This window comes from Epinephelus moara, chromosome 21 (assembly GCF_006386435.1).
Source record: "Epinephelus moara isolate mb chromosome 21, YSFRI_EMoa_1.0, whole genome shotgun sequence".
In the NCBI taxonomy this organism is placed as follows: domain Eukaryota; kingdom Metazoa; phylum Chordata; class Actinopteri; order Perciformes; family Serranidae; genus Epinephelus; species Epinephelus moara.
The window spans coordinates 11,127,295-11,154,306 of record NC_065526.1 but is presented as its reverse complement, the minus strand read 5'-3'; the positions used below and the strand labels follow the sequence as shown (position 1 = coordinate 11,154,306).

Sequence of the window (27,012 nt, the reverse complement as noted above, 5' to 3'; positions counted from 1 at the left end):
GTACTATTGTTGTCGGTGAGATCAGTATGTTATATGAACATTATTCCTTAGTCTCTGTGACATATTAGGATGATTTTATGACTATTTGCTTTAGATTTCTTACATGTAGCTCCTTTAAGTATCGCCAAATACAAAGTATATAAAATGCAGTATGCCAAAAAAACTTCTACTACACCCAGTCATATTTTTGCAGTATGCAAGCCAGCCTGCTTTTCTGGCTATTCTGACCCACAATCCTCTGCCCAGCGGTCAATACGTCTCATTGACAGACAGATAGCAGCTTGACAGCTCGTTAAAAGCTGATTGACAGCTCCCAGAAGCCTGGCTGATGGCTGACAGCGAATTCAAGTAAGTGAGGACCAGTCGAACAGTAATAATAGGAATATTAATTGTTTAAATTAACAAAATAATCATATAGATTACCAACAACAAAAGGACATAACTATGAAAATAACAATGATAGAAAAATGCATATGTAATTTTACTTTGAATTTCCCTTGTAAACTACATACACTGCAAAGTAAAAACAACAGCAGATCTCTCCGGGTTGACCTCCATCTCCGGCGAGCTAGGTGAACAGCATTTTGTTATATCTCCACGGTAACAAATATATGTGCAAGAGAGTCAGAGTTCAGGGTGTAATGTTATGAGACAGTAGTATGTTCTGATTGTGCGCATACTGCATGCATCAGTACGTACTCTTTAAGGGCAGCTGCGGTATATACTAAAAGTAAAAAGTATGCGATTCGGAACGCACCCTTGATTTGATCATATTTGGACAAATTCAAACAGGTGAGTTATAGAAAACTTCGGCCCTCGTACAGTTGTCATGAATAAGGAAAACTGGCTGGGCCAAAAAAAGTTCATCATTTGCGTGACATGATCGTCACACATTCCTTGAATATATTTATATTCATATTTTGACAATAAATCCCACTTCAAATGTATTTTTGTATGCTTTTTATCACATAGGCCAGCATTACCTGGGACATACATTTCCACAGTTTGCATATAAATGTATATAAAACCTTTTGGTTGCTATTGATACAAATCAAATTGTACACAAATATAATGCTGCAAACATGTTACAATAAAGACAGATATAAGCATGTTAAACTTAAAACCTTTTGAGACCTTTTTAACACCACTTAAAATGAAATTTAAGACCAAACTTGCGACGGAAATACACACCAAAGTGAAAATATATTCAGTACATTAGTACATTAAGGAGGTAAAAATAGGGGCTTTGCGCACATACAGGTGTTGTGTTGAAGTCTGGTACCCCGTCGAATGCCGTCATGTTTCCCTTCTGTTAAAATTATGTTTCCTATAGCACCAACGCTAAAAATTATATCGGTGATGTGACTAAAAAACATTTCAGACCCATTCAATCTGAATTTAAGACAATCTAATACTTTTTAAGGGGGTCTAAGGGAACTGACTCGCTTTTGGAGCCAGCCTCAAGTGGCCATTTGAGGAACTGCTGCTATTGGCACTTGGGTATTGGCTTCATTTTTTTTAGCCCCGGAGGCTGCCTGTTGCCAGCTCACCCTTTTCCCCTTTAAGGGCGGTGGCCTTGTGGGTAACCTGTGAGTGTGTGATGTGTGCTTCATTGTGTGTGGTGGACAAGCAGCTCTCTCGCGGGTGTGTCACGGTGGAGACCACACACAGCGAAGAGTGATGATAGCCAGCAGAAAACTGAGTCTATATAAGCTCAGGGCTACTGCTATACTCATGAGAAGGCCATGTTTATTGTTTTGTAATGAAGACTGCAATAAAGCCATTGTTGGTGAACGGCACCCGAATGCCTCGCTATCCTTCCTTCAGGGGAGTGGTGCGGAACGCTACAAGCTAGTTACCAGCTAATAACGAGCCAAGCTAAATGAATGCTAATAAGTCAGCATGATCCCAACTACGGTTTGGAGCCAGCAAGCTGTCACTAAGAGATGTAACATGGCCGCTGGGAACATACAGACACGAGGCAGAGAGAAATTTAAGCTGTACCTTCATTGAGGCTCTGGAGGATTCTGGGACGCCGTTCTCGTACTTCCCTGTGATGATTCCACAGGCCAAAGGGGACCAAGACACCACACCCACACCTGAGACAGAGCAACAGTCACTGAGCAAAAGGAAACAAAATCTATTCACAAAAAGCTTGACTTCAGGAGCCTTACCTATCTTATGGTAGAGCTCTGGCAGCTGAGTTTCCACTTTCTCCCTCTGGTAGAAGTGATACTCTGCCTGCTCGCACACTGGTGGAATTAGATTAAACTGCCTGGCCACAGAGTATGCTTCCTAATTGAATGTGAAGAGGGAATAAAAAGAAAGGGGAGAAATGTTCACGAGATTAGGGAGACACGTGTAAACACTGACCTTTATGTTTAAAGATTTTCTTTTTTCTCCCACTGCTCTCTGTATGGCATATCGTGTTCCGACATATCAGCTAATTTTGGAGTGCACTACCCGCTTCTAAAGTGCAAAGTCATGCTGATAGCTTCAGTACTGTGGGCAAAACAGACATAAACAGAAGATTCCCCACAGCACTCTACATCATTATAGATGTATTTTAATTTCTGTCTAGCCGTCGGAAATCTCACGCAAAGTTGTCTATGTGGAAATTTAGACAGCCAATTTGTTTCAAAGTGTGTTTCGTGGTTTTAATAAATGTTCCCACATATGATTACAAGGATAGACAAAAAGTAATATCTATACAATGAGCAACCACAACTTTAAAATCACAGTTCCATTACAATGCAGTGTTCTGCTGGGAAACACAGGGACCTGGCATTCATGTGGATGCCACCTGACACCCATCACCCATCCAGGAAGGAATGAGGAATGTGACAAAGAGCTCATGGTGTTGATGTGAGCTCCAAATCCCCTAGATCCCTATCCACTGGAGCATCTGTGGGACTGCCAGCTTGCAACCAATAGGACTCAAAGGATCCACCGGCAACGCTTTGGTGCCAGACACTACAGGACACCCACAGAGGTCCTGTGTTCATGCCTCGACAGGTCAGAGGCTCCACTGTGGATCAGACTTGGCTCTGACCAGTTGTGGCTTGGACACAGGATCTCTAAGATACTGGCATGTACCACGGATGCTCAACTGTATTGAGATCTGGGGAATTTGAAGGCCAGGTCACTGCCTTGAGCTCTTTGTCATGCTCCTCGGACCACTCCTGAGCAGTGAGGTGCATTTTCCTGCTGGGGGGCCACTGCCATCGAGGAGTGCTGTTGCCATGAGGGGGGTTACTTAGCCTGCAGCGATGTTTGGGTGGGTGGAGTGCGTGAAGTGGCATCCACATAAATGCCAAAACCCCAGGTTTTCCAGCAGAACAATGCACTGTAACAAGATGATTAATGTCTTTCAATTCATCTGTCAGTGGTTGTAATGTTCTGGCTGATTGGTCTATATTATCCAGCCTTGAAAAAAGCCCACTTTCTTAACAAATTTTTGTCATTGGAAGCTTTTTTTTTTTTTTTTAAATATCTGCATTACTTGTTACAAAATGCACGAAGACTTTTCCCATCACTCACCATGATCTCCATGGCGGACCAACGGGACGTCCCCCAGTACATGGACATCCCCTGGTTGATCACATGTGTCATTGCTCTCACTATCTCTGTTGAAAAAACACACACATAAAACATTAAGGAGCAGATATATGTACATTGCCAATAACCAAACAGTGGATGGCGCCACAACTGCAACTTTTACATAACCAATTTCAATTCTGTTTGTACTGATTGATGTTTCTTTCTTAACTTACAATATTTTCACATACTACACCAAAAAATTAGGAAAATTTGGTATTTTTTAATCAGAGAATGACAAAGTTTTCATAAAAGTCGAAGACTACAAGATATTCAAAAAAACCTTTTGTTAAAACTGGCACCTTCAGGACCATGAAGACAAAAATGACGCTTGAAATGTATTCAGTGTCTTTGCAATAAAGTCTTTTTTATCTCACGTGCAAGCAAATATTCTTTGCTGGCGACCATACGAGTTAATGTGGCACAACGCTGCAGGGGGTTAAATGAGAAGACTCAGCCAACCTTGGCAGAGAGTTGCTTGTGCAGTTGAACAAATCAGTTTAGTTACAGCTGTAGGGGTCGAAATCAGCCACAGTGGCCTTTAGTGGTTTGTGTATTCGAGCCTGAGGATGCAAGGACGCAGCAATGAGGTAATGGTGGGTGGAATAGTTGATGAGCAAAATTGTTTTTAATAAGAACCGTGAAGTTCTTTCTCACAGGAGTTTTTAACTGAGGAAGTCTCACATAGGAGGAAATATGGAAATATTTCTCTATATGTGTGTCTGTAGTATGCCATGCACAAACACTCTAATCACTGAAGAAAACAACAAGGCAACCAAGTAATTTATGTGATCACTTTAGTCTATAATTGCTTGCTTCAGACTCTAACTGCACTTAATATGCTTTAATGAAACATGTGCTACATTAACACAATATAAAATTCTGAATGCAAAATATGAAGGGAGGTGACTGAAAACGAGGGTGAAGAGATGAGACCACAGCAGAGTGTGATTAAAAAAGAGCGATTCCTTTTCATCAGTAGCTCTCTCTGGACCAAAATGTAGCTCAGTGAGAGACAGAGAGCAAGTGTGTGTGTGTGTGTGTGTGTGTGTGTGGGTGAAGCAGGTGGGAGGGTAGAGGAATAACAGTGCATCTGCTCCAAAAGGGAGGGAGGGAGGGAGGGATTTTGAAGGATGCAATGAAAGAGAAAAATTGTGAACCAAGTAGAAACCTCGGAGGCGCATACAGTTCATAGTTTCAAGAGTTTGCGAGTGTATGAATAATCCACCCTCAGTGACAACTTGACAACTTGATCCACGACAACATCCGTTCTTACCTACTGGCCAAGTCTTAACATAAATTTCCTGCTCATGAGGCCGCGGTGAGTCATAAACTCCAACACCAGATGCCACACTGAGTGAAGTGCTCAGGTGAGATATCAAGCATCAGCGCCCCGCTCACATCAACCCACTGTGGGTTTTCAAGGAGGATGATGTGGGTGAAGTTGTGGGCACGTGCTCATGCTGATGTGTGCATGTATGTATGAACATGAACTGTATTAATATGCTCTTGAATGTATGAGATTGGTGAAGAATTTAGATGTAAATATCGCAGGAGCTCCCACATCTGTGCAGTAAACAGGCAGTTAGCTTAACTTAGCTTAGCATAGAGGATGGAAACAGGTAATACAGCAAGCCTGGCTCCATCTAAAGACAACAAAATCCGCCTATCAGCAGCTCTAAAGCTCACTAATTAAAACGTTATATCTCCGCGAGTTATAATAATACGAGTTGGACTCTGAAGAGTTACTGCCCTGACCAAGAAATAGTCACAAACATAACCTAACAAGATGCACTGTGTTAATCAGTGAGCTTTAGGGGTGCTGATAGGCACTTTAAGATCCGAGGTTGGCAAACTTTATTTTAAAAGAGCTATTTTTGGCCAAAACAACAGCAACAACAACAACAAAAAAGAGCAAACAAAAAATCTGTCTAGAGCCGCACATCACTAAAGTTTCTCCATGACAAATCAATAATATGTTTTACCACAAGATGGCCAGTGGGCTAGTTAAGGGTGCTTTCACACCTGCCTTGTTTAGTGTGGTTCAAACTAACTCAAATTCATTTGCCCCCTATGTGCAGTTCGTTTGGGCAGGTGTAAACACAGCAATCGCACCAAAACAACCAACCAAGACCTTCTTGGAGAGGTGGTCTCGGTCTGGTTACAAATAAACTCTGGTGCAGTTCATTTGTAGTGACAACGAGTTCCGACCTCGATCTGAACCAACTGCAGTCACATGACACATTGTTTGGGTTAAACATGAGCATGTTACAGTCCTGGAGGATTATTAATGTGCACCTCCTCCTGTACTGCCTTAATATGCACATTCAGCACATCCAATGCATCAAAACATTATTTTCTAGTTGCAGCCGCGCCTCGTTTTCAAACTGTATGGTTTGACTTAAATGAACAATGACAGCAATATAGTCCACGATGAGCAGCGCTAAAATCAACCTGCGTAGTTGTCCCTCCACTGTGACATTAGAAAGTGTCACATTTATCTTGCAAGTGTACTCTTCTTCAACGTTTTGTTTACTTCCTGGATTTTTCCCACATGGAAATTCTGACCAATCAAGAGCAGCTTTGTCATTCAAGGAATTTGATCTGGTCCGCTTGTAAATGCTGCCGTGAGAACACAAACCAACTCTAGGCAATTATGCAACTTTGTAACAAAATTAGTCCCTGATTCAGACCAAAGCAAGACAACTCTAGGTCTGAAAGCAGTCAAGCAGTCAAAGCCACAGGGAGTCACTGCACAGGGGCTAAAGAGCCGCATGCAGCGGTGTCATTTTCTGCTGTAGAGTGAGTGACTAACAGACAGCTACTTGACAGAGACAGCAAACTAGCTCGACGACATGGCCAAACACAAGTATGATGCTGATAAAGAGAGAGTAATCCCACTCAATCATCATTTATGACCCACCATAAGTGTCTGCCCTTGGTCTGTATTTTCCTTTTTTCTTTTTTTTTTGCTTTGGTTGGGACATTTTTGGGACTGGCACGCAGTAGCCACCAGGTGTGCGCTGTAGGACACACACAACCAAGAGGGAGCTATGAAAATTGTGAAGACAGCACCATGAAAACACACATATATAGTAAATGAGTGTGAATCTAGGGTTGACTTTTATTTGGCAATATTGTTTACGACAGTTCCTGCATGGTATACCTTTAAATGCAAATTTTCAAACTCCCAATATCAGCTCGTCCTTGAGACACTCCACTGAGTCGGGAACATTTGGTCAACTTCAGCCAGCAGGTATCACAGCGTCCGTCTGCAGAGTGCAGCAAGGAGTGTGGAATGAGGCATTCAGCACACACTGATACCCACACTGGTCCGAGCAGGCGTCTATGTGTATGTTTAGGTGTCTACCTGAGAAATGAATCTATCGATAGTTCAATCAGGAAGACTTTCTTTGTGCCCATCCATTCACAATTCTCTCCATCACACTCCCATTGCTTCCTCTAATCAGCTGACTATGGGTGCTCATTCCACCATGTTCTCTATCAGCAAATCAGGATGCCTCTGCAAAATTTTAAAACTGCTCTCTCTTCTGCTGTTGTCAGCCGTCATTTTAGGCAGAATTGTCGCACCCTCCTCCACCCCGTTCACCTCCAGCCGTCGTATCCAGAGTCCAGGACAAGCTCAACAAAGACTCATTCCTCTACTCATCCAGATCATCGGCACTTCTCCATCTTCTTCTCATCTTATCTTCACCACCAGCGTCTAAACCCCAGGGAGGGTGCCCTATTCAACTATGGATTCATCACCCTCCTTAAATCATACCATCTTGATGGGGGTCTACTTGCCAAAAGACTTTTTCATTCTCATGTGCACATGTTAATAAATATTCTTTTTACTAGAAAAACAAGTCTCTCCTGATTGAATTGCTTTACTGGGAGGTGGTAGTCATTTTAAAGCTTATGTTTATCCTCCTCATGCATACACACAGGGCAGCAATCAATATGTCACACCACAGGAGGTTTTCAGTGGCTGTTCACAGTTCGATGATCGTGGGAAAGAAGGTTTTGAATATGCATCCAAAAGGAAGGTAAGTATTGCGTGGGTGAGATCACCCTGCATGCTGCCCTTTATTGCTCAGCATTTGAGAGAAGAGGCGATATGCTGGTACTTAAAGGAATGTCCTGACTGGATGGCTTTGGGTTTGTGTTCAGCATGCTGTGGCAGTACCATTTTATTTGCTCTTGGCTGCAGGGATTGTTATAAACTCTATTTATTGATGCCATGTCTGCTCTTTTGCTCTCAGCCTGTGTATCCTGTTCATTCACTTCTTGCAGGGGATTTTCATATTCAGGTGATTGAATGGAGTCAATTTGCTGCATATTGCTCTGTCAAAAAAGAGAAATGATGCTGAGTGACTGGTTGGCAGCATTGAGCTGAGATTTGGACAGTTTACTCTGCAGGCTGTGGTATACCTATTAAAAAATTGAGTCGTCAATGCCACAGATGCTTCTCCTTGAGGCACATTCTCAGCACATGTACTGTAATGTTAGCACTTCATGAAGTACACTATGTGCCGACATGTAAGATGAAATTCCAGCTAGGCCTGTAACTCCTCGGGGGCAAACTTCTTTACAGTCTAATGACTGAAAGTGACAACAGTAACGAGCAATAGAGGAGATGAAAAGGGGAACCAGATATTTGTGACACCAAGTTGGGCCTGTTGGATTGGACGCCAAAAGACAAAGCAAGTCAAGAACAAGCAGTGTGGGGGGGAAAAGAGACACACAAAAAGAAGGATGAGTGGATGGGCAAAGGAAAGTGGTGACGGTAACAAAGACAGACTCCGCAGCCATGACATCACTTCTTTTGTCCCCAAGGGGACACGCATTGTCTCACACGAAGTCAGAAGCAGTTAAAGTCACAAGAACAAAGCACAAATTCCACACTGCATGCACACACCTGTTAGTTATCTAGTTATCATATCTTAACACAACATTTGGAGCTCAAGTGGGGGTTTTTGTGCACTGCAGTGCTCGTAATCCTGTCTTAAGTTTCAAGAACGTGGGTGTGTGAATCAATATCTTAGACATGCACATAACAAGTGCGGTGAACTGCAAATGCCCACAGAGATGGAGAAGTCCCACGTGTTTGCATGTTAGCACTGCTGCTTCATCCCAGAGAGAAGCTATTTAGAAAATCTTAGAGCAGGAGGAGGACATACAGTTTTTGTGGGAGTCTGCACATGCAGTCCCACTCTCTCTCAAGTTGTTAACAGTGACTGACCCTCTACGCAGTGATTTATGACACTAGCCTTGCTCCACTGTAATGAAGGATGAAGAAAAGGTGCACAAGGTTTTACACTGATTAAAGAAACGACTGCGTGTCAGGGCTGCTGAAAGCAAAACAGCCTATCTGTCTTTATATTTGTCCGTCATCTCTGGCTCTCTGTGCAGTTTTGATCATCCTGTCAGGCTCTCGATCAATCAATCCATCAATCAGATTAGACTTGTCTACATCAGCTGTCAATGTTGAAGTGACACTATCTGCAGAGACAGGTTCCTATAAGGTCTGATGGAGCAGGCTGCAGGGTCTGCCTGCCAGTCACCAGTACTACCAGTGACAGCAAAGCCACGGGAACGATAAGTATGACAGATTGGCCTCCCACAGTCTGCTGGCTTACAGAGGAGGACACATGGGGGGCAAAGGGGACAGGCTGGAAAATATTTAAGTAAGCCCAGTGGGAGTCCATCCGCTCAGCCAAAGGCTACCTGTAGACCAGCATTAGGACTGGATAGAAGAGGGGCCCAAGTATCTGTGATGGCCACCTCACAAAGGAGAAGTAATTGAGGAGGAAACTGGAAGTGTGTAAAAGAAATAAATGGTCACATAAGGTAGATCTTTGGGAAAGGCTGTACTGGAGTGTTGAAGGAATGGAGCGCACAGTAGGGCTTGGATCCATTGAGACCAGCCCAAAAATACACCAGCTTCCCCCTGGGGGGCCAGATAATCCTGCTTCTGAAGAACAGGGAGGGCTGGGAGCGGGTGTAGCTCAGAGACCCTGTGGAAACTAACGATCCCACAGAGATGCAGAGAGAAAGAAAGGGAGAGTGGGAGACTAAAATAGAGGACGAGAGATGAGGCAAGACTGTCAGATTACTTGAAATGTGTGCGCATGTGTGTGTCAGAGGGACTCGACCACAAAGACAAACCCCTTTGGTCAAAGGCAAAGGTCACCGGTCCGGTGAGGACAGTGGTCTTGTCAGTATTTCTCACCCTCTCACGTTACAGAACAACATGTATTGTCCTTAACAGACCCCTGAGGTCTGGTCAGCCGTCACTCACCCTCCATGGGAGTGTTGCTGTCTGGCCGGTTGGCGAAAACCACATCCACATACTCAAGTTGCATCCTCTGGAGGGAGCCCTTCAAACCTGGAGTGAGAGGAGAGAAGAAGGCAAGGAAGATGTAAATATGTCAAAGAAACAGTCAACAGGAATCACGAGCATTTGCGTAGTGCTGAAATAGATGTGTTACCAACCACAGCATTAACACATCATAAATATTTCTAATTTCCAGGAGGGTGATTTGACACAGTTGAAATAACGTTTCAATATATCCCACATAAGCCCCGAGTATCATCCTTCTACTAATAAATACTTCTGCTAATACCAGTGGACCGAGGAGACTTATTACAGTGTATTTTAGACATGCTAGAAGTAGAAAACCTTGTCCCTTGACACTTTTGGACACGGACGTGTTGGCCTGAATCTGCAGGGGAAGAGTGATAATCACGGTGTACCACCCTCCAATTCTCACTGCTATTTATTCAACACTGTTGCTATAGGAATGATTTTACACTAAAATTGGATTGTGTGCAGTATGCGTAAACATGCAATAATTAATATTTTTGCCATCATCCACTGTTAAAGCTACAGTTGGTAACTTTTTTTGTAACTGTCACTATATGAAGGTAGTACAGGAGGCAGATAATCAGTTCCTTTGCCTTTTGTACTGCTACTAATGGCATTTGCAAGAATCACAAAAACAACCAATCAGGAATGAATCAAAATTCTGTCACTGCATTGCCCATTTCTAGCCTCATATTTTTTCAAAAGCATATTTTAGTGTACTGTTTAGCTGTAAAAACGAGAACGATTTGCTGTGGCCTGTGGGCGGGGCTTCGGTTTGGCCCATATTGTAATGGACTGGGTGACGTGACGCTAACTGTATGGATTCTGTCACAGTAGAAAGGTCTCTTATGGCAGTTACTGAGTTTTCCGTAATGTCAGTGAATGTATCACTCCCAGAGAAGTTCTGTGTTTTAGACGCTGTGAAGCCTGCTAATCAATACTGGCACGTATGACAGTGATTTGTGTGAGATACCCACCTGTGATTGGCAGAGGTTTAAGGAAGGAGGGTTGTTATTATTCCTGCTAGTTCGTGTGTGTGTGTGTGTAAGCCGATGAGTGGGAGTTATTGAAATAGAGTAGAGAACACCTTGTAAAGCAGACAGGTTTGTTGTTTTGGCATTGGCCACGGCCCACAATAGCCTGTTTAAAGTTAAGGAATAAAAGGCCAGCCAAACGAGTTCATGCTTCGTAGCCTCATTGTTAAAGGACGCCACAATATGTTGTCAACATGGCGGCCAGGTCACAAACGTTCTCCTTTTACAGCTAAACAGTACACTAAAATATGTTTCTGAAAACATCTGAGGTGAGAATTAGGCAATGCCGTAACAGAATCTTCATTCATATTTGATTGAGTCTGAAAGTTGACAAGCCGTGATTGACATGATTGACAGGTGCTCTCTGAAAATGACCTGTAATTGGCCATTTTCCATCACTCACAAGATTTTCTCAAAACTGAAAGCAGAGCCATATGAACGTGCAAACTTCTAGTGTTCTCTCAGACTGTATATAAAGATGGACGACGTGACAGCTCCCCAAAAGCGCAGTCAAAACATCTCGAACGCCCCCCCTGGTGGCTGGCTGCAATATAGGTAAATAATAATAATAATAGGAAGATAATAAAAAAAACAAAAAACTCCAAACACATATCAAATACACTTTTCCCAAAAATGGTTTCTGTCATTTTAAGTAGTTTGTATCACGCTGCTGTAAATCCAAGGCAGACCCAGAACATGCTGGAGGGATGACATATGTCATCTGGTCTGGGAACGCTGTGGGGTCCCCCAGGAGGAGCTGGAAAGGGTTGCTGGAGAGAGGGACGTCTGGGGTACTTTTTTTTTTTTTAAAGATATTTTTTAGGGCATTTTTTGCCTTTAATTGATAGTGAAGTGTGAGGGGGGAGAGAGAGGGGGAGAGACATGCAGCAAAGAGCCACAGGCTGGGGTCGAGCTTGGGCCACTGCGGCGACAGCCTTGTACATGGGGCGCCTGCTCTACCACTAAGCCACCGACGCCCCACTGTACAGTGGGTGCACGTGGAGACGTGTTGTCTGTCTTTATATAAAGTCTGTGTCTCAAAACACTTAAATTACAATATGCTCAAAGGTCATTATGGGATTTTTGCCCAGTGATGCCAAAATTAAACTGCCTACCCAGGCTTTTATAAGACGATTTTGATTAAAGCCATTCTAACTAATATCTGTGATGGTGCCCAGTTCAGAGTCACAACACACATAATTAGATTTCTATTTTTGTTTTTCATTTAAAACCATGGCATCAGGTAAAAGGAAAAATAGGGTGAGTTAGATCCTGGGGGATTTAAAGTCAGCATGTTCGTAAACATGGCAGAGTGACAGTTGACCACATGTGACTCACGGCCCGCCAGCTGCATCTGGCCTGGCACATCTTTTGAGCCAGCTCGCACGTGAATCTGAGTTGTCATATGCCGTCTGGTTTACCTAGTAGGAGTCACTGTATGGGACTACAAGTCCCATTTGCCAAACAGCTATGTAAATACTGCATTGTATGTAAAAGAAACGCAGTCATCATCACCTCAAATGCCCCATCGAGTGGCAAATAATGCTTTTTCTGACTACTGAATTTAGTAGTGCTTGTCTATGAAGAAGAAAAGTCTCTGGGTTTTTAGCACTATGTGGTATTTCTGAATATGAGGAGTTACTTTTCCACTCAGAGCAGGTTAATCCAAAGTCTCAGACGTTTTTCATTCTCAGTTTAATCACTGAATTCTTATCAGCTTTATGGCCAGCAAACGGTAAAGCTGCTATTAAGCGGCAGGACATGGTTCAATAAGATAAACAGATCTTACACTTTGACTGGTCGTGGCAGGAAGAAAGCACAGGTGTAAGTTATAACTACACTATTAATCATGGCTCCACTCCACTAAAACGACCCAGTAAGTCATGACAGTGGGCAGGCATGCAGGACTGAACACCTGATTGGAATTAAGCCATTGCTTATGTAATGAGTAACACCTGTGCTTTTTCTGCAATGTCACGTTAAAATGTCTTTTATGTTCGTACAGCAGCACATTTCAGTACCATGAATAAAAACTCAAACAGCAGATGTTATGGACACGTCCGTAAAGTTTTGTCTTTTTCTGTTTTAATTAAAGCACGACTAGTTAAATTGAAGACAATGCCATTCTTGCTCTTATAGCAGATATATGAACTGTTTTAATATGCTCAGGGGTCACAGATGCAATGTGTCACATATGTGGGGCAGAGTGGGTTTTTTACCTGCTACACAGACTGCATTTCTGTAGGGTGTGGTTGCTGCTGCGCATATTGAGTTTTGCCAAGTGATAATGCCGTTGGCTATGCAGGGTTTGGAACTTAACTGGTGCTGAATTTGTACACTGGATGGTTTCAACTACAGGATGCATTTATTTGATTGATTTATTCTAATGTCAAATGTAAAAACACAGACAAGGTTGCTCTGCTGCTTCGTGTTGGCCCTGGTACAATTAGCTATTCATTTGAATCCCTTTAAAACAGATTGTTTAAATCTTTTATAATGTTCTACACCACCAAGTAGGCTAATGGACAAAATACATGGGACATGGGCGAGGTGTAACATATCTGCCACAACAGAGGGTGTCCATTATAATCGACTAAAGCTGCTGCGCGCGATGTGACGATGTGAATCCATCAACACACCTTAGATTTCAATATGACAACTTTGACCATTACTTACGTTTTTATTGTCTCTCTTGGATGGCAAATACTTTTGGTAATGAGTGGATATTAAAGTGTTTAAAAATAAACCGGATTATGTGAACTGTGTATATTCTAATCCTAACTCTGAGAAAATGTTGTCGAGCTTAATTCATTTGGGCTATGGCAACACTAAACCCCTGAGCTTGCCTGAGAAGGACTGAATGGAGAGAGACTCTCACTGCAGCCTGTTCTATTTTGTCCTGAAAATGTCGGCGTGCAACCTCGTTCTGTGGACGATAAACCAGGTGCAGGCTTCCCTCTGTGTCACCGGTAATGAGGAAATACAGTGAGTGACCACAACCCCGACCACATTTAAGAGTACTGCTTGCAGTGGAAACGCTAGGGTCTAGGTACCATGTCTGAAGGGTTACTTTGGTTCCAAAGATACCAACTGAAAGTTTTTGGTGGAAACGGGGCTTAAAAGTTACATCGTTTCACTTGGAGCTAAGAGCTAATCGTGCTAATGACTCAGTAAACAGCGCTAAATAACAGCAACGGATGGAACTGGAGGGTGGGCGCTACGCTTCTGTGTGACGCCGTCCCAACATCAGTGGTAACAACTGTAGGAGTGCAGCGTAAAGCAGCAGCGATGAGCTAGCCAGTGGGATACACAAATGTACTGGCTTACCACAAGAAACCACAGAGAAGCTCGGATTACAACACACACAGAGGGGAGCGTGACTTCATTCTCAGTATGCCAATGCACCACTACATCTCGTCATAGCAAAGAGTTGTTTGCTGCTACATTAATGCTCTGAATGTCGCATACAGAACCTTTTAATACAAGACGTGACGGTTAGTATGAGATGCAAACTGACAGTTTGGCCTTTTTGTTGTTCAAATGTTAAAATAAATATAATTTATTAAGCTACACATTATTGTAATTGAAATAACAGAACTGTTACTTTAATTATATGTTGTCCCTTTCACACAGCTACTATACAATCTTTTTCAGTGCAGATATACTCATTACATTTGACTCACAAGAATTTAAAAGGTCAAACAGTGCTAAAGTTAATCAGTGTCAAGCTGAGTTGACACCACTATCTCCTGGTAAGAAGATCTCTGTGGAAAAATCCCTGCATCTGTGCAAACTTTTATCCTTGTTACATAAAGGAATCCTGTTTTGACAGGTAGAGGAAGAACCAAACAACCCAAAAGCTGAGATGATGATGAGAAAGATGAGGGATCAGAAAAAAGGTTGCGCTCATTTCTCACTCTTTTGCTCAGCTTTCACTCGTCGCTGGAAGTGAGACACTGTACGGCGAGGGGAGGATAAGAGATGGCAACAAAGTATTGTGAGCAGATCAGTCCCCATTCGCACACCGAGAAGACCAGATGAAAGATGAAAAGCAAACACAGGAGGCTGTCACAAAGGAGGACAGCAGAGTAATAGAGAGACAAAGCAAAAGACACTCTCGCGCTCTTGAGTATGTGTGAGTGTGCATGGCAGATTAGTGCCAGAGGCTTCATCATTGCCCGCTAATCCCAGCTGAGAGTTCTGCTCTCCCAACCGCCCTTCCAACCACTTAGTCCTTTCTCTGTCATCTGCGCTCCTATGAGCCCAGAAACACCCATTACATGGATCCTAATCTGAGCCTGCACCGTCATCGCAAGCAGTTTTTGCTGTCTCGTGGATTAACTGGAGTTTACTGGCTGTGAAGGAGGTCTATTTTTGGATCTGAGAAATGATGCTGAACAACAAAGCTATTCCACTGGCATCTTCGATGAATAATGCATTTAATTATGCGTTCTACGAAAGTCTCTTTGAAATCATGAAATTGTCAAGGAATTTCTTTGTCCTGTGAGGGAACTGGTAAACACTTGTGCTGGCGGCTAGAGAGGCTCTGACATTTCCTAGCACCTCAGAGTTCATTGTCAGTGCTGATCTCCGCCATTAATCATTGAGTTTGACATCCCATCATTACTAGTAAATGTCATTTAACCAATCAAATGATTCACTGACTGGCTTGTGGTGGGATGTACAACCAGCAGTGAGGATGACGGTGTCAGCGGATGTTTAACTCAGCCAATTTATTACCCTGTGGTGACATGTGCCACACCAGTAGTGACAGGAACACTGCAATTTTCTCTCACGGATGCTACCTATCATCTGGACTGGCTCTGGCTAATTGGAGGTAGCACCTTTCCTTCCGCTTTTTCTCCTTCAGCCTTTTCTGAGTATATTCCCCCTTCTCTTGTTTGGGGGGAAAGTTGCAGAGGCTGTGGTGAATGTTAATCATGTGGGAGAGTGCTGAGTCACTGCCGGAGGTGCATTGCGCTGTGGACCGGATGGCGAGTTGTTAGGGAAGTGGGGTGGAGCGGGCCAATGGGATGAGAGAGGTATGTCATTATAAGCTTGAGCGAGGCCATAACTCTTCTAAAAGAGGGGAAAAGAGGGACGTTTGAAGGAGCTAGTTAGCTTGTAGCACCCTGTGATGCAACAGTTCCTTAAAAAGACACCTGTAAAGGTATTACAATGGATAAGACAAAACAGCTGCTGAGGTTTGATGTACCATTGGCTAATACAACTTTCAAATTCAGCTGGGTGCACACACCGATAAAAATCAAAGAGCAGAGAGAAGACACAGACAGGAGGAAAGGGGGGAGGAAGAGAGATAAAAGAGGGAGATTACAGGAGTGCGGCGGGGATCCAAGTGATGGGGTGATATGAAGGACAAAGCAGCGGAGAGGAAATCGACTTGTTACCTTCGATGATGTGCTTTCTGTTGAGGCCTCTCTCCGTCTCTGCTCTGCGACAGGAGGGAGAGAAGTGGATGTCAGCACACATGCATAAACACATTCATCTTCCAACTCTCATGAATTGAAGCAGATCATTAAACATGCCAAATGAGAGCCTGCATAAACTACCCACAAATCACATTCAAATACACCCACTCTATAGAACAAACTGTGCAGCGAACAAACAACAGGCTTGTTGTCACTCTCTGTCCTGATCGCCAGCACTTTGCCAATGACTTCCCAGTTAACAGCGTTTGGTTATTTGCAGGTGAAAATACGTCTTAACTGGACAGTCGATGTTTGAATATAGATAGCTTTTAAATGCAGGGCTGAAACATAAAGTACAATTCCATTTTTTTACTTTATACTTGTATTTCACTAACACACAGAGAGAAATATAATGCTTTTAAAGGGACATTCACCCCAAAATCAAAAGGTGAGCACAGCGTTAGTTCAGGCAGGACACGATATCAAGCTCAGCTCACATCCCAGCTACATCAGCTGATCTCAAACAGCCCAATCAACTGATGGAGCAGCTGATTGATGGAAGGGAGTCAGCTGATAGATCACATGATTCCTTTCTATGCAACCAATTGGTGAATCTCATTCAGCCCTATTCAAACTCTCATGCATGTGACCATGCAAGACATAAACATTAATGCCATCCTCTTTGGCTGAGCTGTAATGTTCAGCTAGCTCCATGGTGCTAGGTGAGCTAGTAGTACATGCATGCTTCCCTCTGCACAGCGATACGGTTGCCAGGTGTAGTCAAGTAAAAACAAAAAAAAAAAAGTTCCTACATGAAACTGCTCACAACAAAGTTTGTAGATTATCTTGAGTAGCTGGGTCACGATTTCTGGAAAGAGACATTGCTGTTGAGTTTTTCAAATGTATTTTTTGGGCGTTTTGAGCACCACAAGCTGAGTGCCATCTAGTTCCATTACACTGGAGAGAAGGCAGACATCTCTACGGCTGATATCTCCAACACTCGGTAACTCACATCAAAACAATCTAGACTGATAAACAGTACTACAGGTAAGAGGAAAAATATGTGTTTTTCATTCTGGGATGAACTGTCCCTTTAATGTCACTAGTTGTAGGTCTTCATAGTTTGATGTGGCACCACTTATCTACAACATAAAAGTGCCTCCTCCAGTTCATTAATTATAGCACTGAGAAAGAGGCCATTCAGTACTTCTGATGCATATGTACACTGTGTAGTTAATACTACTGTGCTTTTACTAACGTGCAGTTTTCACTTGTAAGTACTGTAGGCAGCAGTGGTATTTTTACATTTATTTTAACCTGCTTTCATTGGTTTTGTGGCCAGTTTGAGGCAAGTTGTTCTAACATACAGTTGCTTATTCACAGTGGTGTAGTGGTAGTTGATTAGATAGGTGGGTAAAAGCGGTGGGTATACCCCATCAATCTGTGTATATTCAATTCAATTCACAATTTGCCTTAGAGGGCTACGACATCTCTCTGTCCTTGGACCCTCACAGCGGATAAAACTCCCCCCAAAACACCTTTAACAGCAAAAAAAAAAAATAGAAACCTCAGGAAGAGCAACTGAGGAAGGATCACTCCACTACACCACTGCATAGTCACACATTAAGCTGACATGGAGCAACATCTATTTGGAGCCGTGTTTCCATGTGCCTGACAAATGTAAATCCAACATTCACTACTCCATTTAGATTTGTTTTGGTTTTCACCAACCCCTGGGGGAAATATCTGGCTCAGTAGCTGCTAAATGCTCCACCATGTTCAAGAGCTTGTAGCTGACTTTGTTTGACATATAGTGTTGAGCACGTGGTGTACAGTGGGTTTATAAAAGCTCTTTTGCTGAAAATAACTGCCTGTTCATCTAAAAATGGTGCTGATAAGAGTGGTGAGAGTCAACCAAAACAGTGACGCTGTGGGCCGAAAAACCGCAACACCTGCAAAATCTCCAAAACTGTGCTTCAGTGATTTGTCAGTAGCCCCACCTGTGTGTACTAAGTCACTTTCAGATTTTACTCATGCCTGCATTTTCCTTCTCCACGTAATTCCTTTCTTTACTTTCTGCTCCGATGTTTCTGTCTTTGCTATTTTGTCTTGTCCTTGCTTCATTTCACACTCTATTTCTGCCTCACTCCTGCCTGCGGTGTTCCAGCCTGCTTGGGGTTATAATAATGTATTACAGAAACAAAAACATGCTGCCCCTCCTACATATTACCATGTCTTTTTACCCTTTGTGCAAGAGGGTAGGAAAGTGCAATGGAGAATAAAGTGTGCAAATATCTAGTGTATGTTTGAGAGATGCTTGACAGGTCTCTCAGGCAGTCTCACAGCTCTCAGCAGGGGGTTAAGTAGTTGTTATTCAAATCCATCCGGCGTGGAGACTGACATTGTGCCCTGACAATAGTCTGAGAGGATGAACTTAAATTAAATTTACACAATCGCACGTGGGCCCTACTCAATGACCTACTCAAGAGAACCAGAAAAAGAATGCACTTCTGGAGCATCTATGTCTTTCAGTACGAGCCTTAAGACTTTAAGAAACAGAGCAAATGTGACTAATGCAGATTGAGAGCAGAATACTTCAGCATGACAGAAGAAGCAGATATGACTCTTGGCAGTCTGGCAAGAAGGCTGAGGAAGGGTATGAAGGGAAGCAGGAGGGGGTGAGAACATGGCCATGTTGAAATCTGTGTGTGTGTCACTCATTTTATCGAGGGTGTCTTCCATGTCTGTGCGCCTGTGGGTTTTCTGAAATGTTGGATGCCATGTCACGCTCTGTAGCTGTTTTAATGCGTAGCCTGTTGTTGGTGAGATAGCCCCAACATCTGAGGAGGGAAACACACATGCTGGCCACGCCATTCACACACTTGGGTTGCACATGCACACACTTACTTTCCTCCCCAGTAGAGCTTTGTGGTGATGACCAGGCTGGATCTCCTGAGGGAAGACAGACAGACACATCAAATGGCCATTAAAAAGGACTTTAAAGCCACTCTCTGAAAGATGCATGTGTGCATGAACATGCAACTGTTCTCCAGTGATCTTTTATCCTGCGCTGCGAAATGGCAGACGAGCCGTGCTCCTTTATCAAACATGTAACTTATCTAGCATGAAGAATCGCAGAGGGACTCTTTTCTCTCTGAACTCTAACAAGATAGCTCCCTCACTTTAAAGTCTCCCATGCTTGAGTGATCAATAATTTAAACAGATCTTGAGTTGAGGTGAGGGCATGCAGGCAGAAAGCTGCCACGAGTTGTTGAGAAGAGAGATAGACATAACGGAGTCTTATCACTGCAGTGTGACAGTGCATGCAGTATAGATGAATGAAACTGATATTTTCTGCGGTGCAGATACAAGCTCAAACTCACCAGTGTCTGCTTGCTATTCAACCATGAGCCACAGACATGAGCACATTCTGTTTTTATATGGTTACATTTACATAGGGAGATTTCAGTGAATTAGTGCCTCAAACTTCAAGATAAGATAGATGGATGCACATTCTGCACCTTCCACCACCTCAATTCACGATGTGGAGTGTTTGAAAGCAGACATACACGGACATGTAAGCACAAACATCCTGTACTCAAACACCATATGGCCAAGATTGCTGCTACTTTCCATGGTTTGGGTTTGTGGTCTTCCTTTCAATAAGGGAAAAAAAGTAATGCTATAGCATGCAATAACATTAGCCATCAGTGGTTCCCAACGCTTGGGGTTGCTGACCCCCAAGGGATCCAAACATAAATCTGAGGCATCACAAAATAATTGAAGGAATGAGAAAGAAAACATATTTCTGTATGATTTGAGCTGATTTTAGAAATGATGTTTAATTCCAACTCCTGCTGTACGGGTAAATCATCTGCAATGTAAAGCCAGAGCTCATGATTTATGTGCTCACCGTACGGTCCAATTATCAGCCACAATCTGAGTGCTTCAACTGTATGTGCAAAATAGACAATGAAACGTCCATCTGCCCCCTGTAGACCATTTTGGTTAATGACAATTGTCAATAAAGACTAATTTAAAAGCTCCAGCATTGCGGGCAGGTAGACGTTTGTTTGCTAGCAGAGGTATGGTCCACAATCATGTAGAGACAGACATCCCAAAAAGAGCGTAAAAGTCCATTTTTGTGATACTGTGTCAGTCCAAGTTTTGATACCCTCTCTCTTACACACACACATTTGCAAGTTCAAAGGCACCCACAAACTTGGTACAAGCTACACTGTACAGTTGATTGAGTGAGAAAAAAGGCGCTGACCTTGGGAAATCAACTCGTGGCTCTGCTTCAACTGTGGGAGAGCATGACAATGGCCGACCAAAATTTCTGACATAGTTCATTCAAGCGTCCGATGGCCAGTTGGGAGCAGTTGATTGGACTGTGATCGGTCCTCACTCCCCCTTGTATAATGCGCAGCAACCAAGGCCTGATGAAGCTGAAATTTAATCTGACTTTAAAATAAGTCGTGCAGCTCAAAAATTGGGTCACAAACGGGCTCAGATCGTACAGTGTGTGCCCAGCTTCACACAAACCGTGCTACTGGCATGGCTATATAGAAGAGAAATGTGTGATTGTTGGTTGGTCCAACACTTTGGCCCAGGCTGAATTATCTCAACAACTACTGGATGGACTGCCACAAAAATCACTTCAGACTTTGATGATCCCTACAGGGTGAATCCTAATTACTTTGGTGATTCCTTAATTTTCCGCTAGTGCCACCAATAGTTTGATATTGTCACAGCGTACACACCAGAGAGATCCCCAAATAAAGGTCTACTCATTGCACCAAAAATCAACTCTCAATCAGCTCATGGTGCTTTGAGTCATTATGGTCCAACTCTCTGGAATTCTCTTCCACATCCACCCTCTGTTAGTTCGGTATTTAAAGGATAGCTTCGGTATTTTTCAACCTGGGCCCTATTTCCCCATGTGTATGTGTGCCTATGATTCATGGGTACAACTTGTTCTAAAATTGGTTCAGTATTGAGGGAGGCGGATGCAACCGGGAGCCGCGAAACGAGCTAAAACGGTAACGGGGGCAAATGCGTCCCGTATAAGTTTGCGCATTAAAAGTGCTTTTTTTTCGCCACTGACCGGTTCAGATCGCCAGTGCNGGATGCTAATACTCCTGTCCAGACACTGCGCCTTGCAGACCATCGGGTCTGCAGTGCTCACTTCTCCCAAGATGACTACTGCCAGCTGAAGAAGAGAAGACATCCAATCCCAAAACACCTCTTCCTCAAGAAAACGGCTGTCCCACGAGTAGAGAGAGCTACAGACACAGTGGAGCAAAGCTCTCGCGAGATCACGTCACAGCCGAGAGGTAAGGGAAACGCTTAATATGCTATTTACAGAGATAGCACTGGCGATCTGAACCGGTCAGTGGCGAAAAAAAAGCACTTTTAATGCGCAAACTTATACGGGACGCATTTGCCCCCGTTCCTGCTTTAGCTCGTTTTGTGGCTCCCGGCTGCATCCGCCTCCCTCAATACTGAACCAATTTTAGAATGAGTTGTACCTATGAATCATATGCACACATACACATGGGGAAATAGGGCCCAGGTTGAAAAATACCGAAGTTATCCTTTAAGTGTATTTGTACTTTTATCCCCTGACCTTCATCTAGCGCCATCACCAGTCCAGAATTATGGCTTTTCCAATACTTCGTCTGTCTGCAAAACTAATGACATTCCCATCAGCCTCAGCTGTACTTTGTTTTTATTGCTAAGTAGCACATTAGCATTGTCTAAGTACAGCTTTACAGAGACTGCTTCATTTGACAAGCCAGAAAGGATGGTGACAACCGTGGTAAACTTAACTGCGCTTCCACCTTTTTGGCGACAGTTTCATAAAGGCCCTTTGCAGACAGTGCCACCATGTATAAAGTGAGATCCATAACGAAACCATTTTCTGGGTTGAGGAACTTGACAGGCTTGTGGAGAGCCTTGTAACACCTTTGGGAAAAATTGGAACACCAACAGTGAGTCAGGCTTTATCACCCAACGTCAGGGCCTGACCTTAATGCTCTTGTCGCTGAATGGGAGCAGCCTCAAATGACTGCATGCATTTTTGGAATAAGCGACTAACATATAAGTACATATTTTATAAGCCTGTCCCCTGTCTGCTTTTAACCATGTAATGTATACACACTGACACAATATAAAACCTATTCATGGAACATATTTAGACAGACTGTACTTTACCTCCAGCATTTTTTCTTGATGATGTTTCCAAGGATTATCTCCGCTCTGTGAAGAAAGAAAAATACACAAGAAAATGAGATTATACCTGAGGAAGCCATTTCTTTAAGAGCATGTAAGCGTGACTGTAATCTGCCACACATCTAAAGCATGAATGCCTGATTAAAAATCAGCTGGAGTACATGATAAAAGATAAACGCCCGCATTGTGTGCCTGACTCTCACCAGCAACCTTGAAATTAATATTCATCCCCATACAACTGTAACCCTGTCCCGCATTATTCAGCTAGACAATGTCCAGGCCCATAAAGTTAGACTGAGCTGTGAACATAAAGGGGAGCCTCCAGTGATGAATAAGATTATGTAAATCACTTTAGAGTCAGGCTACCTTTCGTTTTTGGCCTCCTCAGGTGAATAATTCCTGGTCTGGGGCTAAACCTTGTTAACATCTCATGTCCTACAGGGAGAAAAGCTGACAAGGCCAGAAAATTGCTCTGTGGGTGTGAGATAGATAACAAATCTGAGACACTCACTTCCCCCCGGAGTAGACTTCAGCTGTGTCGAACAGGTTGACCCCACTCTCATAGGCGATAGTCATCAGCTGCTCTGCCACCTGACACGGACAAGAAAAGTTTCCTGTCATGTAGTTCAGTATGGTCTGATGCACGACTATAAATATTACCCAAAATTACACTTCAAAAAGGATGAGCTGGGAAAATTCCCTGAAGAACCTCGAGGAGAGTAAATCTCTTTTCCACTGAGATACTCATCACCAGGAAAACTGTACTGGCTGCTTGTTGATTAAAGTTGTTTACAGCTCAATGTATTTCCCAGACTATTTTGACCCAGTTCTTGTGCCTGCAGTTTATCCAGAGCCATACATGGGAAGACCAATTTTGACTTTCTTTTTCTACGCTCTGCTCCTGTTTTGTTTTTGTCAGTTTGTTTGTGTCTCTTGTGTGTCAGTTAGTCCCAGTGGTCATCAGGCAGTGATGAGCTGTCTCGATTTCAGTGGCTTCCCCCCTTCAAGGCTGGATCAAGGCACTGGAAGAGGTCTTCCGCTTAATAACTTTTGACAGAGAGCAATACAAGCTAACCTCTTGGCCTTGGTAGAACCAACAGGGACAAAACAGTCTGCTCTGATATCTGGAAATTGATACTGGAATGATAACTGCGGTCTACTCACACTCAAGTCATTTTACATCCAGGAGCACTAAATTGCTCCCATTGGGGCTACAAATTGGGTCTTGTAGACTGACACGTCTGCTCACTCACTGTATTTGCAGGGTCAAAAATAATAAAAGCCAACATCTGCTCATGAGCTGTGGTGACTGAATGTTGCATCTGACAACATCTTACCTCATCAGAGATTTGACCTCCAAATGTTACCCATGTGCCTGTTGAAAGAAACATAAACGTCAAAGTCTTGGAACACATATAAAACATAGGAGACCTTTTGCCTGTAAAACCACACTCACAATCATTTTCGTTCTGCCTTAATTATTACTTTGACATTTTGGCATGAACACATGACAAAACACCCTTGTCCCAAAGCCATCACAGCCAAATGTCAGGGTTGAGTGTTGATAGGTTGGAAGTTGAAATGTTCACCCCCATATGAGTTTCTTGTGAGAGAGCTACTGTGTGCAGAATTTTAATGTGATTACACCAAGAAACAAGGCGTATCACCTTTAGGTGTTTTGTGTTTGTTCCTGTGAGGGATTCCTTTCATGTGCAAACAATCACCAGGAAAGGTTAGTATTGTTTGTTTCTGCAAACCACAGATACATTACATTTGCACGTTATTTTGTAGTGGATACATTGAAACTTCATGTTTGAACAGTGCTGTGGCTATGACTGGTTAGGAAAAAATCATGTTTTGGCTTAAAATACCAGGTTTTCGAGGCACAATCCCTGCTGGAAACATAGCAATGTCTAGTTAAAAACAACTGCTTTTCGTGTCAGTGTCCCCACTGGAAAACAGTGACGGTTACCTAAAAAACAACTACGTTTGTTGCCTAAAACCTGCTGGAAAAACAGTAATGGCTCACTAAGTCGTGACTGATTTTGTTGGTGGTTGTCAGGCATACTGGGCATGCATACTACAATGTTTAGAAATGTTGATATACATGAAACATACAAATATTACATATCCATGGTTTGCAGAAATGTACAATTCAAAAATTTCCTCTGGGGACTAGGCTGGTGTACATTAGTTTTGTACTTAAGTAAATGTCCTCATTTTTCCCTTCTATATACAGGCTGGTGCATAAAGACAGAGGGACCCTGTTTTTTTTTAAAGCTCAAAGAGGCTTAGTAATAGCAGTTTTGAAGATATCAATAAGTGTTCGTGTTTTAAGCATAAAAACATTTCTTCTGAATCTACTGCTTTCAATACCCCTTTTGAATTGGAGTCCCACAGGGATCAATACTGGGAACACTTTTAATTAGTCTGTCCCAATATAAAAATCTACCTATATCCTGATGATACAGTAATTTATGCAGATGTTTAAACAAAACAGCAAGCTGCTTTAAAACCCAGTATTTCAATAAGCCATATTACAGCGTGGCTCAACCGATCAACTGTGATCATTTAAACGATTTGTTTGTGGTGAGAACGTGTCCCGACCTGGATCCGAACCAACTGCAGTCACATGACACATTGTTTGGGTTAAACATGAGCATGTTACAGTCCTGGAGGATTATTAATGTGCACCTCCTCCTGTACTGCCTTAATATGCACATTCAGCACATCCAATGCATCAAAACATTGTTTTCTAGTTGGAGCCGCGCCTCGTTTTCAAACTGTATGGTTTGACTAAAATGAACAATGACAGCAATATAGTCCACGATGAGCAGCGCTAAAATCAACCTGCGTAGTTGTCCCTCCATTGTGACATTAGAAAGTGTCACATTTGTCTTGCAAGTGTACTCTTCTTCAGCATTTTGTTTACTTCCTGGATTTTTCCTGCATGGAAATTCTGACCAATCAAGAGCAGCTTTCTCATGGTGCTGCCGTGAGAACATGAACGAACTCTCGGCAATTATGCAACTTAGTGACAACATTCGGACCAAAGCAAGACAACTCTAGGTCTGAGAGCACCCTTAAAGAAACTTATTGACCACCAAAGCAGCAACATCACATGTACAAAAGCTCCAATCATTCCATATTTTACACAGTCAAATTGACATTGGAACCATTTAAAACTTTATATACAAATCATCAAAGTTTAAGACATGAAATTAATCAGATTTCAGAAATGTAAAACTTCATATATTTCTTTGTGTTTTCCCAGCTCAGGCACATTTGTTCATATTTTTCTTTATTTCATAAACTGTGGGTGCCTCTTCAACATCTTGCAGATTAAATTAACCGTTTAGGCTAACTGTGGCTCATTTACATTTTGTTTATATTGAAGAATGAGAACTATTCCTATTAAATATAATAAAATAAATAACCATGCACAGACTGCACTGATGTACTGTATTCTTGCCTATAAATATAAGCAGTCTAAGCCTCTGTTCTCCCTTCAAGCAGCATAGGCTGAACACAATTTGTAAGAATTTTTATATTCTCCTCAGAGTCTTCTGTTTCCTGATCCTGTCACATGCTGCTTGTTGTCATCTCTGACTAATAAGAAATAATGCAGAAGCTGGTGTTAACTCTGTAGCCAACTGCAGCAGAAGTGTAGCAGCAGAGGGACTGAAGGACACACTGTATTGCTGGAGTAAACAAATGAGTGTTTGTCCTCCCTGCAGCTCTCTGATGGCAGGTAGGTGCTTGGGTTCATGTTTATATCTCATGCTTTACTTCCTCATTTTCCTCTCAATATTTGAAAAGCTCAGTTTCAGCCCTGAGGGAAGCACGTTGTATCCTTGGGCTGATACGTTCTTCTCATTCTTTCTCTCTGGCATCACTCAGGAAGGTGCAGACAGACAGGCAACACCTGTCATTTGTCAAAAGCTAAAAGAGGCTTGACAAGTAATAGCTGTATTGAAGCTATCAAACTCCCCTGCATTAGGGTTCAGATTTAGTCTCAGGTCATGTGACAGGTCCTCTTACAGTTGCAAAACTAGTGAATACACGCACATGCAAAGTCTGCAATGATTTACTGTATTATTAAAAAGAAGCAGTTGCAGCCTCTGTTGTTCCTCCAAACAGCAAAAGCAAAAGCGCAGTATTTGTTAGTCTCTTGATAATCTTTTTACATTCTTGTCGTCTGATCCTGTCACATGCTGCTCGTTGTCATCTCCCACTAATAAGAAATAATGCAGGAGCTGGTGTTAAGTCTGTGGCCAACTGCACCAGAAGTGGGAGCAGATTGGTGTAGGCTGAGCCAGATTTGTCTAAGCTGTCAGTGGTCAATGAA

General features: G+C 42.7%; 1 protein-coding gene across 1 annotated transcript in view; it reads right to left on the bottom strand.

Annotated features, from left to right (window-relative positions):
* Positions 1 to 27,012, bottom strand: part of kcnab1b (potassium voltage-gated channel subfamily A regulatory beta subunit 1b) — a 53,283-nt gene that overhangs the window by 2,435 nt on the left and 23,836 nt on the right. Inside the window, exons 4-12 of the mRNA XM_050032579.1 lie at positions 24,002 to 24,039; positions 23,176 to 23,255; positions 22,647 to 22,691; positions 19,338 to 19,382; positions 16,410 to 16,453; positions 9,902 to 9,988; positions 3,541 to 3,626; positions 2,175 to 2,295; positions 2,005 to 2,099 (exon numbers count right to left, since the gene is read on the bottom strand). Coding sequence (XP_049888536.1) covers positions 2,005 to 2,099; positions 2,175 to 2,295; positions 3,541 to 3,626; positions 9,902 to 9,988; positions 16,410 to 16,453; positions 19,338 to 19,382; positions 22,647 to 22,691; positions 23,176 to 23,255; positions 24,002 to 24,039 — 641 coding nt within the window. The remainder of the gene's footprint in view (positions 1 to 2,004; positions 2,100 to 2,174; positions 2,296 to 3,540; positions 3,627 to 9,901; positions 9,989 to 16,409; positions 16,454 to 19,337; positions 19,383 to 22,646; positions 22,692 to 23,175; positions 23,256 to 24,001; positions 24,040 to 27,012) is intronic.